Source organism: Anabrus simplex, chromosome 3, assembly GCF_040414725.1.
Source record: "Anabrus simplex isolate iqAnaSimp1 chromosome 3, ASM4041472v1, whole genome shotgun sequence".
Taxonomy (NCBI): Eukaryota; Metazoa; Arthropoda; class Insecta; order Orthoptera; family Tettigoniidae; genus Anabrus; species Anabrus simplex.
The window spans coordinates 91687876-91702889 of record NC_090267.1 but is presented as its reverse complement, the minus strand read 5'-3'; the positions used below and the strand labels follow the sequence as shown (position 1 = coordinate 91702889).

Below are 15014 nucleotides of genomic sequence, written 5' to 3'. Positions count from 1 at the left end.
ACTGTATATATTCTGGAAGAGTAAAATCACCATTTCGGTTCCCTATAAACCGCCAGTCCATTCCGGGAACATGAAATGTTATTGACGATTAACACCTACCGTTGGACAGGTGGATGTTAATATAAAGTTTTACTCAAATATCTTCAGTAGTTTTCAAGTTGTAAAACATACGCTTTACACGCACCCGCTCTTGAGTTAAGTCCGGTGGGACTTGTACCGGAAAACGGTCCGTTAATGATATCTCCCTTATTAATCCTCGTATTGAAATGATGCACATGAGGAAAAAGGCCTAGAAATGAATTTCCATTACGGCAGCTAAATTTACATTAAGTTTGGTTGCAAAATGACGGTTTCGGTTTCGTATAATCCCACAGTCAATTCAGGGATTCAGAAACAATACTTGCCCTAAAACCTACCAAAGGACAGATGGATTCTAAATATCAAGTTTGGTGGAAATATATCCAGTAGTTTCCAAGTTTTAGACAAACAGACAAACAAACAAACATACAGACACAAAAAGAGAATATATGCAGATGGTCATTATTACACCTGAAACGGATAACTGTACGGAAATTTCGCCAAAATTGTCAATGTACAGACATACTCTAGAAGTGTAGACCTTTATTTCGATAGTTACTGCTTTGCAACTGTACGACGTATCTACAAACGGACTTCACCATCAGACGCCCCTTTCAGTGCTCTACATGGTTGGTCCTATGACATCTTCTCGTATCTCCTTTATTTATGGGTTAGATTGAGTTAGAGTCATTGAATGGGGTGAAATCTTGTACAGTTTTTGAATGCTACTTTATATTTTTGATTCTCATGTGACAGCTAGAATCATAAAATTTGGCTATAACATTGCCAATGGTCATGTCAATGTGCGTGCCGAATGTCATGATTCTACCTTTCCTATAAGTGTGCCAAATGATAACATATACGTGTAAAAGTACAAAATCAACTTGTGTTTAATGTATTAGGGATAGAAATACGACGAAAAGTCACAGGACAAAAGTTGTAGATCTCTCCAAAATGAAACGCAATTTGCTTTGTGACTTTTGATACGACTTACTGATTAGCCACCAATTACCCCGAAACGAAGGTCTGCACCGCCGTTAAAATTGCATCCATATTTCGGAATTTTCCTGGGCCAGAAGTTATACATTTGCATAGCTTAGAATATTTCCTCAAAGGAAAGAGTGTACAGCATTCGGGATTAGCACTCGCATACATACGTGGTAATTAAGGAAGAAAGTAATACAGTTTAGTAAGTTGAAATTAATAGAAAATAGATTATAACAGAGGACATCCGGATGACGACAAATATATAAATACCAAGTGAATGTATTGGAAAATCAAATGCTCCTCAATAAATTATGCCGGAGTGAGTTATGGATATAAGAAAGCGGTAATCGGAGAGAAATTTAGGCGCAGGGATTCTTAGGTAATCAGATAAGAAGATGAATATTTGTGTTATTACTTATGCTATTCGAGGACGGTTATAACCTCCAATGATATTCCGCCAATATCCCGCAGAATGGCCGATTGACGACTCTCTTGCTTTCTACCCAAGGAACAACCACGAATTTAAAGGAATGATGAGGAAAATGACAATACGTTACTTCCCTGCTGGCAAGCAGTCAGAGACGTTGCCATGGTAACCCATATATTCGTTATCGCTCTGTCGGTCCCTCAATGCCGAGCATGGTATCGGCAGAAAATAGTAAATTTCTCCGTCATTTGAAGAGTAAGGTAAATTATGAACACAACGAAAGTTGTTTGTGATGAAGAGACCTTTCACATACGGTCCACAGAGTTTGCAGAAAATCAATAGTATAAGAGAAAATGGAGGAAGACCGTTGTGGTTTTCCTATAGACCCCCGTCTTTTCAAAGATTTTAAAATGATATGCATATCGAAACCTTCCCCGGGGTGAGTATACTCTAAATATGAAGTTTGGTTGAGATCTATCCAGCCCTTTCGACGTGATGGTGGAACAAACAAACATTTTTATTCTTTTTATTTTGCTAGTTGCTTTACGTCGCACCGACACAGATAGGTCTTATGGCGACGATGGGACAGGGAAGGGATAGGAGTTGGAAGGAATCGGCCGTGGCCTTAATTAAGGTACAGCCCCACCTGGTGTGAAAATGGGAAACCACGGAAAACCATTTTCAGAGCTGCCGACAGTGGGGTTCGAACCTACTATCTCCCGAATACTGGATATTGGCCGCACTTAAGCCAAACAAACAAACAAACAAACAAACAAACAAACAGGCAAACAGAAACGAACAACTTTATTTATAAGATTATTTTTATACCACTCCCCTCGCCCCCTGCCAAAAGGGTGCTAGGGGTGTCTTACCCTCACGCGGTTTGTCTCCTGATACTAATTGATAAGTGTAAGACGTTTGGTGAAATTGCTCCAGTGGTTTAGGAGGAGATGTGTCATATACACACCCACGCACACACATACATCAATTTTTATATATAGTAAGAAGAAGAAGATAATATTTTTATATGTAGTTTTTCGATTAATTTTATATCTCACCCCCTTCGCTCCCCACTTGGATTTGCAAAAAATCCGGAGTAATACTATTCATCTCAGAGACCCTGAAATCTATGGATTCGAAACTGTTTTTAATTATTTCTATATCTCACCCCACCCCCCCACCCTTTGCTCCCAACCTAAAAGGGGGCTGGATTTTAAAAAAATTCTAGAGTATCACTTTTCAACTCAGCGACCCCGAAAACTATGAATTCGACACTATTCTCGATTATTATTGTAACTACCACCCCCCTGACCTTCTCCCTTAAGGGCGCTAGGGATGGCTTACCCCCCACAGTGATCGTCTCCCGATAGTAAGTGATTCGTGTACCAAGTTTGGTTGAAATTGCTCCAGTGGTTTAGTTGGAGATGTGTCATTTACACACACACTTCCATTTCTATATATAGTAAGATTTTTACACTCGTTCTTCACCCCCTTTCCATCCCCGCCCAAAGGAGTCCTATGAGTGCCTTACACAACAGTATATTTTTTTCCCAGATATTAAGTCTTATTTGTACCTATTTTGGTTGACAGCTATGCCCAAACGTACATGCATAATCTCACTGCTCTAGAATCCTGGAGCTGACGTTGCCATGGTTACGGCAGTTCATTTCTTTATCCGATTCCTAGAGCAGGGGTAGTGTGGTGCCAATATCTCCGTAACGGTTGGTTTTAGGGCCTTAAAACATGGTTTTCGGGCCCGTAGGGCTTACCGAGTTTTGTTCTTTGCGTCAAGAGGATTAAATTGAGCTTTGTCTCGTCCTTATACGACAAATTCGATATTTTGCCTATAATAGTATAAGAGAAAATGGAGGAAAACCGTTTTTCCTATAAAACCCCCGTCTTTTCAAAGATTTTAAAATGATATGCATATCGAAACCTTCCCCGGGGTCAGTATACTCTAAATATGAAGTTTGGTTGAGATCTATCCAGCCGTTTCGACGTGATGGTGGAACAGACAAACAGACAGACAAACAGACAAACAGAAACAATTTTATTTATATAGAAGACTAGCAAATGTACCCGTGCTTCGCTACGGTATTCTGCATTGTATACGAATATTGAAGTAAATACTGTACATGCAGTAAATAAGATTGTTTTAAAATAGCATGTCTCTTAGCGTTATCCGAGAAACAATATGCAGAGGTCCCCATACGTTGTTTCCAGTGTAAAGTGCTTGTTACGGATTTGTGATGATAACGACAGGCTCACTTCCCTACTGCGATTCACAATCGAGTTGGGAAGTTTACATTATAATTGCAGGCCCCATTGCCTACTGCGCGGTCACAATCTATTTGGGGAGTTTCCGTTACAATTGCAGGCCCCCTTTCCTACCTCCAGACATATTACAAATTGAAGAGTTTTTATTATAATGGCAGGAAACTTCCCTACAACCAGTCAAAATTGAGTTGTGCAGTTATCATTATAATGATAGGCCCCTTTTCCAACTGCCAGCCAGCTTCCTGCCAGTCACACCAAGTTGATGAGTTTCCATCAAAATAGCAGGCCAGTATGCCTAATGCCAGTCACATTTTAGATGGGTACATCTGTTTATAACTGCGGGAACGCTTGCCTACAGCCAAAGACTGTATGCTGCATGCTCCCTTGCCTTCTGAAAGTCAAATCGAGAAGTGAATTATTCATTACAATGGTAGGCCTGCCTCATTAATGCCAGTTACACAGGAATTGGAGAAGGACTCCATTCCTACTGCCAGTCATAGTCGGTGTGCGGAGTACTGATTACAATAGCAGACACACCCTTTCTCGATCGCTACAAAATCGACATCAGTGAATATATATAGTTCGACATACGAAAGTATGTGCTTGTTTACAATATTGCAGACCTTCATTTACAGATTAACTGCTTCTAAACGGTACATCATATCGAGAAAAGATTGTACCATAAGACGCCGGATTTAGCGGCCTAAATTGCTGGTCATATGATATCTCATCTATTCATGGGTCAGATTGAGTTAGAAACTTGGGTAAAATTTGTGTAAGATTATCTCACATTGCATTGCTTTTCGGATAATTAAGTGACAGCTACATACATAGCATTTGGCTCACATATGGCTACTGGGTGGACCAATTTTCGTGTAGAGTATGATGATTCTATCTTTCCTCTAAGTGATGGAAGGTATGAATTATGTATGTGAAAAGTACTACTTTACTTAAGATCGAGAAATAGAGAAAAGTCAAACGTAAAATGGATATAAATACGACAAAAAGTCGTACGACCAAGGTTGTAGATCACTCCAAATTGAACGGGGATTGTGCCATCCGTTATGTGATGATACTTCCCCAAGGTCTGCACCATCATTAAAATTGCCTCCATATTTCGATATTCTTCGGGATAGAAAGGGAAAAATTTAAAGCTCTTGGAAGTTTTCCGCCCGTTACAGGCTAAGTCGTAAAATTTTGCCAAATTTCAGTTTTCTTTCTCGACTGGCAGATTATGCCGCAATCTGGGTTTTCAGTGAGAAGTGTAAAAAGTAGAACTTTCAAGATACTAAACCAAAAAATATGCAGATGATCATTATTACCCCTTAAGCGTGTAGCTGTACGAAAATTTCGACAAAATAGTCTATGTACAGGCACACAGTAGTTACGATTTTATTTACATAGATAAATAAGGAACCTGCTCCACGTACAACACCTTTTGGGCTATATCCGCTGGACTTAACCGGAAAAACGGACCGTTTATGATATCTCCCTTATTAATCCTCCTGTCGAAAAAATGCACATGAAAAAAAGTTTTAGAGATGGAATTCCATCATGTTTGGTCGATTTCCAGTCAGGTTGGTCTTGTACTGTATATATTCTGGAAGAGTAAAATCACCATTTCGGTTCCCTATAAACCGCCAGTCCATTCCGGGAACATGAAATGTTATTGACGATTAACACCTACCGTTGGACAGGTGGATGTTAATATAAAGTTTTACTCAAATATCTTCAGTAGTTTTCAAGTTGTAAAACATACGCTTTACACGCACCCGCTCTTGAGTTAAGTCCGGTGGGACTTGTACCGGAAAACGGTCCGTTAATGATATCTCCCTTATTAATCCTCGTATTGAAATGATGCACATGAGGAAAAAGGCCTAGAAATGAATTTCCATTACGGCAGCTAAATTTACATTAAGTTTGGTTGCAAAATGACGGTTTCGGTTTCGTATAATCCCCCAGTCAATTCAGGGATTCAGAAACAATACTTGCCCTAAAACCTACCAAAGGACAGATGGATTCTAAATATCAAGTTTGGTGGAAATATATCCAGTAGTTTCCAAGTTTTAGACAAACAGACAAACAAACAAACATACAGACACAAAAAGAGAATATATGCAGATGGTCATTATTACACCTGAAACGGATAACTGTACGGAAATTTCGCCAAAATTGTCAATGTACAGACATACTCTAGAAGTGTAGACCTTTATTTCGATAGTTACTGCTTTGCAACTGTACGACGTATCTACAAACGGACTTCACCATCAGACGCCCCTTTCAGTGCTCTACATGGTTGGTCCTATGACATCTTCTCGTATCTCCTTTATTTATGGGTTAGATTGAGTTAGAGTCATTGAATGGGGTGAAATCTTGTACAGTTTTTGAATGCTACTTTATATTTTTGATTCTCATGTGACAGCTAGAATCATAAAATTTGGCTATAACATTGCCAATGGTCATGTCAATGTGCGTGCCGAATGTCATGATTCTACCTTTCCTATAAGTGTGCCAAATGATAACATATACGTGTAAAAGTACAAAATCAACTTGTGTTTAATGTATTAGGGATAGAAATACGACGAAAAGTCACAGGACAAAAGTTGTAGATCTCTCCAAAATGAAACGCAATTTGCTTTGTGACTTTTGATACGACTTACTGATTAGCCACCAATTACCCCGAAACGAAGGTCTGCACCGCCGTTAAAATTGCATCCATATTTCGGAATTTTCCTGGGCCAGAAGTTATACATTTGCATAGCTTAGAATATTTCCTCAAAGGAAAGAGTGTACAGCATTCGGGATTAGCACTCGCATACATACGTGGTAATTAAGGAAGAAAGTAATACAGTTTAGTAAGTTGAAATTAATAGAAAATAGATTATAACAGAGGACATCCGGATGACGACAAATATATAAATACCAAGTGAATGTATTGGAAAATCAAATGCTCCTCAATAAATTATGCCGGAGTGAGTTATGGATATAAGAAAGCGGTAATCGGAGAGAAATTTAGGCGCAGGGATTCTTAGGTAATCAGATAAGAAGATGAATATTTGTGTTATTACTTATGCTATTCGAGGACGGTTATAACCTCCAATGATATTCCGCCAATATCCCGCAGAATGGCCGATTGACGACTCTCTTGCTTTCTACCCAAGGAACAACCACGAATTTAAAGGAATGATGAGGAAAATGACAATACGTTACTTCCCTGCTGGCAAGCAGTCAGAGACGTTGCCATGGTAACCCATATATTCGTTATCGCTCTGTCGGTCCCTCAATGCCGAGCATGGTATCGGCAGAAAATAGTAAATTTCTCCGTCATTTGAAGAGTAAGGTAAATTATGAACACAACAAAAGTTGTTTGTGATGAAGAGACCTTTCACATACGGTCCACAGAGTTTGCAGAAAATCAATAGTATAAGAGAAAATGGAGGAAGACCGTTGTGGTTTTCCTATAGACCCCCGTCTTTTCAAAGATTTTAAAATGATATGCATATCGAAACCTTCCCCGGGGTGAGTATACTCTAAATATGAAGTTTGGTTGAGATCTATCCAGCCCTTTCGACGTGATGGTGGAACAAACAAACATTTTTATTCTTTTTATTTTGCTAGTTGCTTTACGTCGCACCGACACAGATAGGTCTTATGGCGACGATGGGACAGGGAAGGGATAGGAGTTGGAAGGAATCGGCCGTGGCCTTAATTAAGGTACAGCCCCACCTGGTGTGAAAATGGGAAACCACGGAAAACCATTTTCAGAGCTGCCGACAGTGGGGTTCGAACCTACTATCTATGGATTCGAAACTGTTTATTTTTTATTTTTTATTATTTCTATATCTCACCCCCACCCTTTGCTCCCCACCTAAAAGGGGGCTCTACCGGGCGAGTTGGCCGTGCGCGTAGAGGCGTAGAGGCGCGGCTGTGAGCTTGCATCCTGGAGATAGTAGGTTCGAATCCCACTATCGGCAGCACTGAAGATGGTTTTCCGTGGTTTCCCATTTTCACACCAGGCAAATGCTGGGGCTGTACATTAATTAGGCCACGGCCTCTTCCTTCCAACTCCTAGGCCTTTCCTATCCCATCGTCGCCATAAGACCTATCTGTGTCGGTGCGACGTAAAGCCCCTAGCAAAAAAAAAGGGGGGCTGGACTTTAAAAAATTCTAGAGTATTACTTTTCAACTCAGCGACCCCGAAAACTATGAATTCGACACTATTCTCGATTATTATTGTAACTACCCCCCCTGACCCTCTCCCTTAAGGGCGCTAGGGATGGCTTAACCCCCACAGTGCTCGTCTCCCGATAGTAAGTGATACGTGTACCAAGTTTGGTTGAAATTGCTCCGGTGGTTTAGTTGGAGATGTGTCATTTACACACACACTTCCATTTCTATATATAGTAAGATTTATACACTCGTTCTTCACCCCCTTTCCATCCCCGCCCAAAGGAGTCCTATGAGTGCCTTACACAACAGTATATTTTTTTCCCAGATATTAAGTCTTATTTGTACCTATTTTGGTTGACAGCTATGCCCAAACGTACATGCATAATCTCACTGCTCTAGAATCCTAGAGCTGACGTTGCCATGGTTACGGCAGTTCATTTCTTTATCCGATTCCTAGAGCAGGGGTAGTGTGGTGCCAATATCTCCGTAACGGTTGGTTTTAGGGCCTTAAAACATGGTTTTCGGGCCCGTAGGGCTTACCGAGTTTTGTTCTTTGCGTCAAGAGGATTAAATTGAGCTTTGTCTCGTCCTTATACGACAAATTCGATATTTTGCCTATAATAGTATAAGAGAAAATGGAGGAAAACCGTTTTTTCCTATAAAACCCCCGTCTTTTCAAAGATTTTAAAATGATATGCATATCGAAACCTTCCCCGGGGTCAGTATACTCTAAATATGAAGTTTGGTTGAGATCTATCCAACCGTTTCGACGTGATGGTGGAACAGACAAACAGACAGACAAACAGACAAACAGAAACAATTTTATTTATATAGATTAACTATATTTCAGTGTATTTTGTTATCTCTCCAATTTTCAAGAGTAACTTTCCGTCTTTTAGCTTTACTGATCCTTTTCTGAGAACTTTTTTCGATGAAACAAGATCAGAATCAGCCATGCCGTTCCTGGTTACAACGTTATTCTACGAACAGTAATTTTAAATATCTGTAATGGTGCACACTGCCTATAGTGTTGGAGGGGATTTTACATTTCGTGTCACCGTTTTATATTACGTGAGCTAATGGCTGTTTTTAAAGCATTCTTAAAGCTGAATTTGACAATATAGTTTGGTTTTCTGTTTCAGGCATTAATTTTGAGAGAATAACAAAAAAGTTGGTAAAGAATTTACACATTTGTTTCCTATTCTAACGGGATAGTAGGGAGGATGAAAGTGTTAAACTGAAATGATCTGACCTTCTTGTACTTCACTTATTCCTAGAGCAAAATACATTTTCCAGAAGTACCCATTGGTGATCTCCAAAATGCATTCTTTCGTCCTCTACACTCAGTGTTAGGTTTAATCAAGGTTTTTTTTGTGTGTGAGAGGAATCAAGAAGTAATGTCCCAGTATCTATGAGAAATAATTTCTTATATGATGGAATCGAAGTCAAAGTAAGATGTCTTCTTGGCCTTTAAATAAAAGATACAACTTCTGAATACATGCTTAATGAACGTGAAAAATAGGCATGAATCGCATTCAAAAATATCACAGAAAACTTTCTGGGAAAAGTGAGAGATATGTGCAAATGTTTGAGGAGCTGTTATCAAATTATCACGACATTGGATGAAACATACCGCTGAAAAAATTCAAGTGTTTGAGTGCTCACGGTCTACTTTTAGAACATGAAATGAAAAATGCCACAGAAGGAACCTTGATGAACGACATTCTTGTGCTTTCATAACTCACTGTATTATTTTCATATTTGCTTTAAAATTGCCACTCTCCAACTTATTCTTTATTACTTCTTAGGCTATGAATGAAAATCCACAACCTGTTTCCAGTTACAACCATGTCAGGAATGGAATGAATGAGTTAAAGCTTATGTCAGATGAATGGAGGAGTATAGTTTGCCTAGGAACAGGAATCCCATGTAAGGAGATATCCTTTCTGCAGATGATGTTATACCGTATGGAGTAATTAACAAGTTACAGGATTGTGAAGAACTGCAAAAAAAAAAAAAAAAAGAAAACAAAACCCTCGACAAAGTTGTGAGATGGACAGGAGACAATGGTAAGGTGGTTAATGGAATGGAAATCAGGTTGTAAGTTTCACAAAGAGGGGAATGTCCCCTTAGTTTTAATAATTGTATTAATGGGATGACAGTAACACCTAACCTAACTAACCTAACTTAACCTAACCTAACCTTGTCTTGTCACGAATTTGGTACGGTTTGCAGACTTACGGCAGATGTACGTATAATATATTTGCTTGTGTGTATTATTACAGCGTGGGTTCTCTTCAGTCCGACAAGTAACAGCAAATTTAAAGAAGGGAGCTGAATTATTTACACCAGGCAAACACCGAAGAACACGGTTATAGTAGGTAATTCGTACATCAAAATAAAGGCAGAAATAATATAACATTAGATTGAGTGAGGGCGAGAGAGTGTTTATTTCCTTAGTTTCTCACTGAGCTTGAAAACCAACTTAATTATGATTATTTCGATTGATCATTTACTTGGAAAAACGAACCTCTGTTGCTGATACTAATGTTGAGGTTAGTTTGTTGATGGTTATGTCCCGAGATTTCCAGATGTAACAAATAGTCAAGTTGTCAGCAGTGATGGGCCAGTATATCAAAAGAGTCCAGGGCAGCGATGTTAGATTTTTATTTTATAGCCTACGTGCCGAATACGGCAGATAATGGATTCAGACATGTAGGATACGATAAGGCCAAGGCAACGATAACAGGACTCAGTTTTAATGATCTAATGATAAATGTTGTAGAGCTAAATTAAGCCACAGATCTAGTTGCAAATAGAGGATTGTGGATATGTTTAGTTCATTTACAAAGGCTTGAAGATTGAAAGCATAACCATGTGTAGGTATTATTAACCTGGTACTTACGGTAATTATGTTTTATGATTGCAGGTCCAAACCCAAATTCGACCTGGTGTTTATAGAGAAATTCTTCTTCCCAGCATACAACGGTCTGGCTCACTTCGTTGGCTCGCCACCAGTTATCTCAATCATTTCCTTTGGCGGTAAAACCCCTGCTTACACCGCAATAGGAAACCCTCATCATCCCGCCGTCATTCCGGATGTTTTTACCTCGCACTCTGATCACATGACCTTTTGGGAACGACTCTACAATATATACGTGCATGTAACATATCACTACATGTGGTACCAGGAATTCATCCCCAAACAAGAGGCAGTGATGAGAAAACATTTCGGATCTGGACCACCTTCTCTTTACGAGGCTGAGTACAATGACAGTTTGCTACTTGTCAACAACCACTGGAGTCTCAGCTACGTCAAACCACTCCTTCCTAACGTGGTGGAGGTCACAGGACTGCATGTTAAAACTAAAGCTGATCCTCTTCCAAAGGTAAGAAATCTGTTCTACGTAATGTAAATTATTAACACAGAGTTGAGTCATTATGTGTGTTGTTGCTGTTTCTTACGTGGTTTAGCAGACTCTTCTGTGATAGTAACGAAGATTTCTCCAATGGAATGTGATTTTATCCAATATTTTCCCACTGTTCCATTTCTAGAACAGTAAAATTATCGTCCGAAATTTGTATTAAAATTACTTACATCGCAGTAAATGCTATTATTGTCGTATTGCATTGGTACACCTGTAAACTGCATTCAAGTTTCTTATTGCTTCCATTTGTGTAATATCGTTTCCTGAAGTTTCCTTGATGTATTCCTCTTTCCATGACGCCGAAATGTATCTACGTTACATAGAAGACATACGTTAATAGACTATGAATATTATGCTGAAGGTGATTATTTCCTTGAACCTCGCGTTAGAATTGTCAAAGAAAACAAAACAGCGTTAACCGAAAGACATTTTGTCGCTGCACGGGCAATACTTCGTATCCCACAATGCTCTTCCTATCCACTATTTTCCTTCAGACTGGTCACGCCTCCCAGCCTCACATGGATATTTAGTCCATCCGAAAAATGTTCGTGACATTCATTTTCCTAAGCCACTTTGTAAAGGAAAGTGAACCTTATTGTATCGCACTGTAGGGATGTAACTTATATTTTCATGTATATTTACGCACACTTACAGTATAATGCATTTAACACGCGAGAGGTCGCACCCGCGGAAATTTGCCGCTTTAAAAAAATATTTGTTAATAATTTCGTTGCTAGCCGCTGTAGGGCTTAGGGCGTTCGTTTCATCCCTCCCCTCCCTCTCTCCCGCCTGACGTTGATTATCATCAGTGTATTGCCTGCTGCGTTCCGGAGTAGTTTAAATTTTCTTTCACTATCGCATCTGCCCCGGTAAATTGCCTTCGAGCGACACCTCGCGTAGTGGATTCTTACATGACTGCATTTCCAAGAAAGTTTCTTAAGTAAAGTTCATGAGGTTTATGGTGGCTTTCAGTGAAGTGTGGTGCTGCAGTTTTGTCTTGAATTGTGACCAAATCATTCATTGAAATTTAATATACAAATGCAAACGTTGAGGCAATTTGCTCACGCGCGACCTCTCGCGCTCTTTAAAACTGACGTAATTTTGCCAGATTTTGCAAAAATAATTCATTAATTTTTTACATTGAGAAAATATTGTTACTGGATAACTATGTTAGTGCTAGTTGAAAGGCAGTTAAACAGGGTACATATTTATATTTTTATCAGAGCATTCACTGCAAAAGGAAAATAGCAGCTCATTAGAACCTTCAGGGTTGCCGACAGTGGGTTTCGAACCCACTATGTCACGAATACGGGATACTGGTTGTCCTTAAGCGACTGAAGCTATCGAGCTCGGTGTTGCCATTATCCTAGCAAAATAAATGCCATTGACGTTCTTTTACATCTAACTATTATGCACGAAATTATTGCAAAGAATAGATTATCTGGTAGTCTATAACTGTACTATTAATAAAAATGAGATGCAGTCTGTTTGTTTGTTTATTTGTTTGTTTGTTTGTTTGTTTGTTTGTTCTTGATAGGCTAGCAAAGTACTGGGCCGACTGAGATGAAATTTGGTAAGGATCTGAGACGTAGCCCGGAGGGAGGGGTTGAAACCGCCACTATGAAGTTTTTACAATATATATATATATGAATCTGACAATAAACTGATTAAACATTCAGAGACATAATTGTAGAATCAACAGATCTGTTATTAATATGCATCAGTGTTCTTTATATGACAAGTCATTCCTGTACCTTCGTTGTGATTTACCGTCATTTTTAACTACAACACCCCTTTCATTTGACCGATCTCACGGCTACGCTGCAGGTAGAGATATAGCTTGAAATCCCGAAACACATAAGAGATGCTTTTGATACACTTCATCATTTCGATTTTATAGGGTTGTGTCCCAAATTTGGACAACATTTTTCCTACATCAACTAAAATAACAGGCAAAAGGTTCGCCTTGTCAAAATGTGAAGTGCACCACGTGGGCTTAAATTACATTTTCCACAAGGAACGTCATGTGCGTTTTCTTCGTAACTCTAACGCTTTTCGCGAAAAATCAGCTTTTTTGTGTTTTAGTTGTGGTCGCATTCATTCAAGAATAGGCTACTCATTACGCCATCATTCGTCTTTATTCGTGAAAAGTCGTTGTTCTTTTGGTAGCAGTATAGCGGAAGCAAGTACGCCATTCTACGGGAACGCTGTGGGCTGTAGTTTATTTATTCACCCATTTACATCATCATCATCATCATCATCATCATCATCATCATCATCATCATCATCATCCCGTGCGGTTAGAGGAGCGCGTCTGTGAGCTTGCATCCGGGAGGTACTGGGTTCGATTCCCACTGTCGGTAGCCCTGAAGAGGGTTTTCCGTGGTTTCCCATTTTCACACCAGGCAAATGCTGGGGCTGTAGATTAATTAAAGCCAGGATCGCTTCCTTCCAACTCCTAGGCCTTTCCTATCCATCGTCGCCATAAGACCTATCTGTGTCGGTGTGACGTAAAGCCACTAGCAAATAAAGCATCATCATCATTATATTATATTATATTATATTATATTATATTATATTATATTATATTATATTATATTATATTATATGTTCCAGCCGCCTCTGTGGTGTAGTGGTTAGCGTGATTAGCTGCCACCCCCGGAGGTCCGGGTTCGATTCCCGGCTCTGCCACGAAATTTGAAAAGTGGTACGAGGGCTGGAACGGAGTCCACTCAGCCTCGGGAGGTCAACTGAGTAGAGGTGGGTTCGATTCCCACCTCAGCCATCCTGGAAGTGGTTTTCTGTGGTTTCCCACTTCTCCTCCAGGCGAATGCCGGGATGGTACCTAACTTAAGGCCACGGCCGCTTCCTTCCCTCTTCCTTGCCTATCCCTTCCAATCTTCCCATCCCTCCACAAGGCCCCTGTTCAGCATAGCAGGTGAGGCCGCCTGGGCGAGGTACTGGTCATACTCCCCAGTTGTATCCCCCGACCAAGAGTCTGAAGCTCCAGGACACTGCCTTTGAGGCGGTAGAGGTGGGATCCCTCGCTCAGTCCGAGGGAAAAACCGAACCTGGAGGGTAAACAGATGATGATGATGATTATATGTTCCAAACTTTTTTAATATTGTGTAGGTTTAGGATTCATAATTCATGGGCTTTTAATTCACATTTCATTTTGCGTCATCATCTGGAGAACTATTTTTGCGGCCACCAAATTAGGCGGGTCAGGGAAATTATGCTATTTCCAAGGTCATGTAGGAACGGGCGAAGAAATGTCGAATTGAACACATCATTTCGGAGCGCGAGGCAGTTTTATTTCTCACGAACTCCTGATGTTACCTTCTACAATGTTGCAACACAAATTATAAAACAAGCATCAGGAAAGACGGTTTATTTCAGCGATATAACTATTTTCCACATACACCGATTAAAATAGTTATTAAGTATACAAATTCGAAGAAGCAAGTTTAAATCCGTAAAATCATATACTGAAATTTTCAGTAAGCCGCCACATTTTTGTTTCTTCAGCCAATAAAATGTTTTCTGCGGGGGGAAATGTGGCAAATCATCACACTTAATTTTTTGAAATCTGAATCATGTTTCTATGGGTCTTTCTAGTTTTCCTGGAAAATGGTGCGATAAATGGC

General features: G+C 39.7%; 1 protein-coding gene across 1 annotated transcript in view; it reads left to right on the top strand.

Moving 5' to 3' along the window:
* Positions 1 to 15014, top strand: part of LOC136866671 (UDP-glycosyltransferase UGT5-like) — a 95257-nt gene that overhangs the window by 50035 nt on the left and 30208 nt on the right. Inside the window, exon 4 of the mRNA XM_068227010.1 lies at positions 10869 to 11328. Within this exon, the coding sequence (XP_068083111.1) occupies positions 10869 to 11328 (460 nt within the window). The remainder of the gene's footprint in view (positions 1 to 10868; positions 11329 to 15014) is intronic.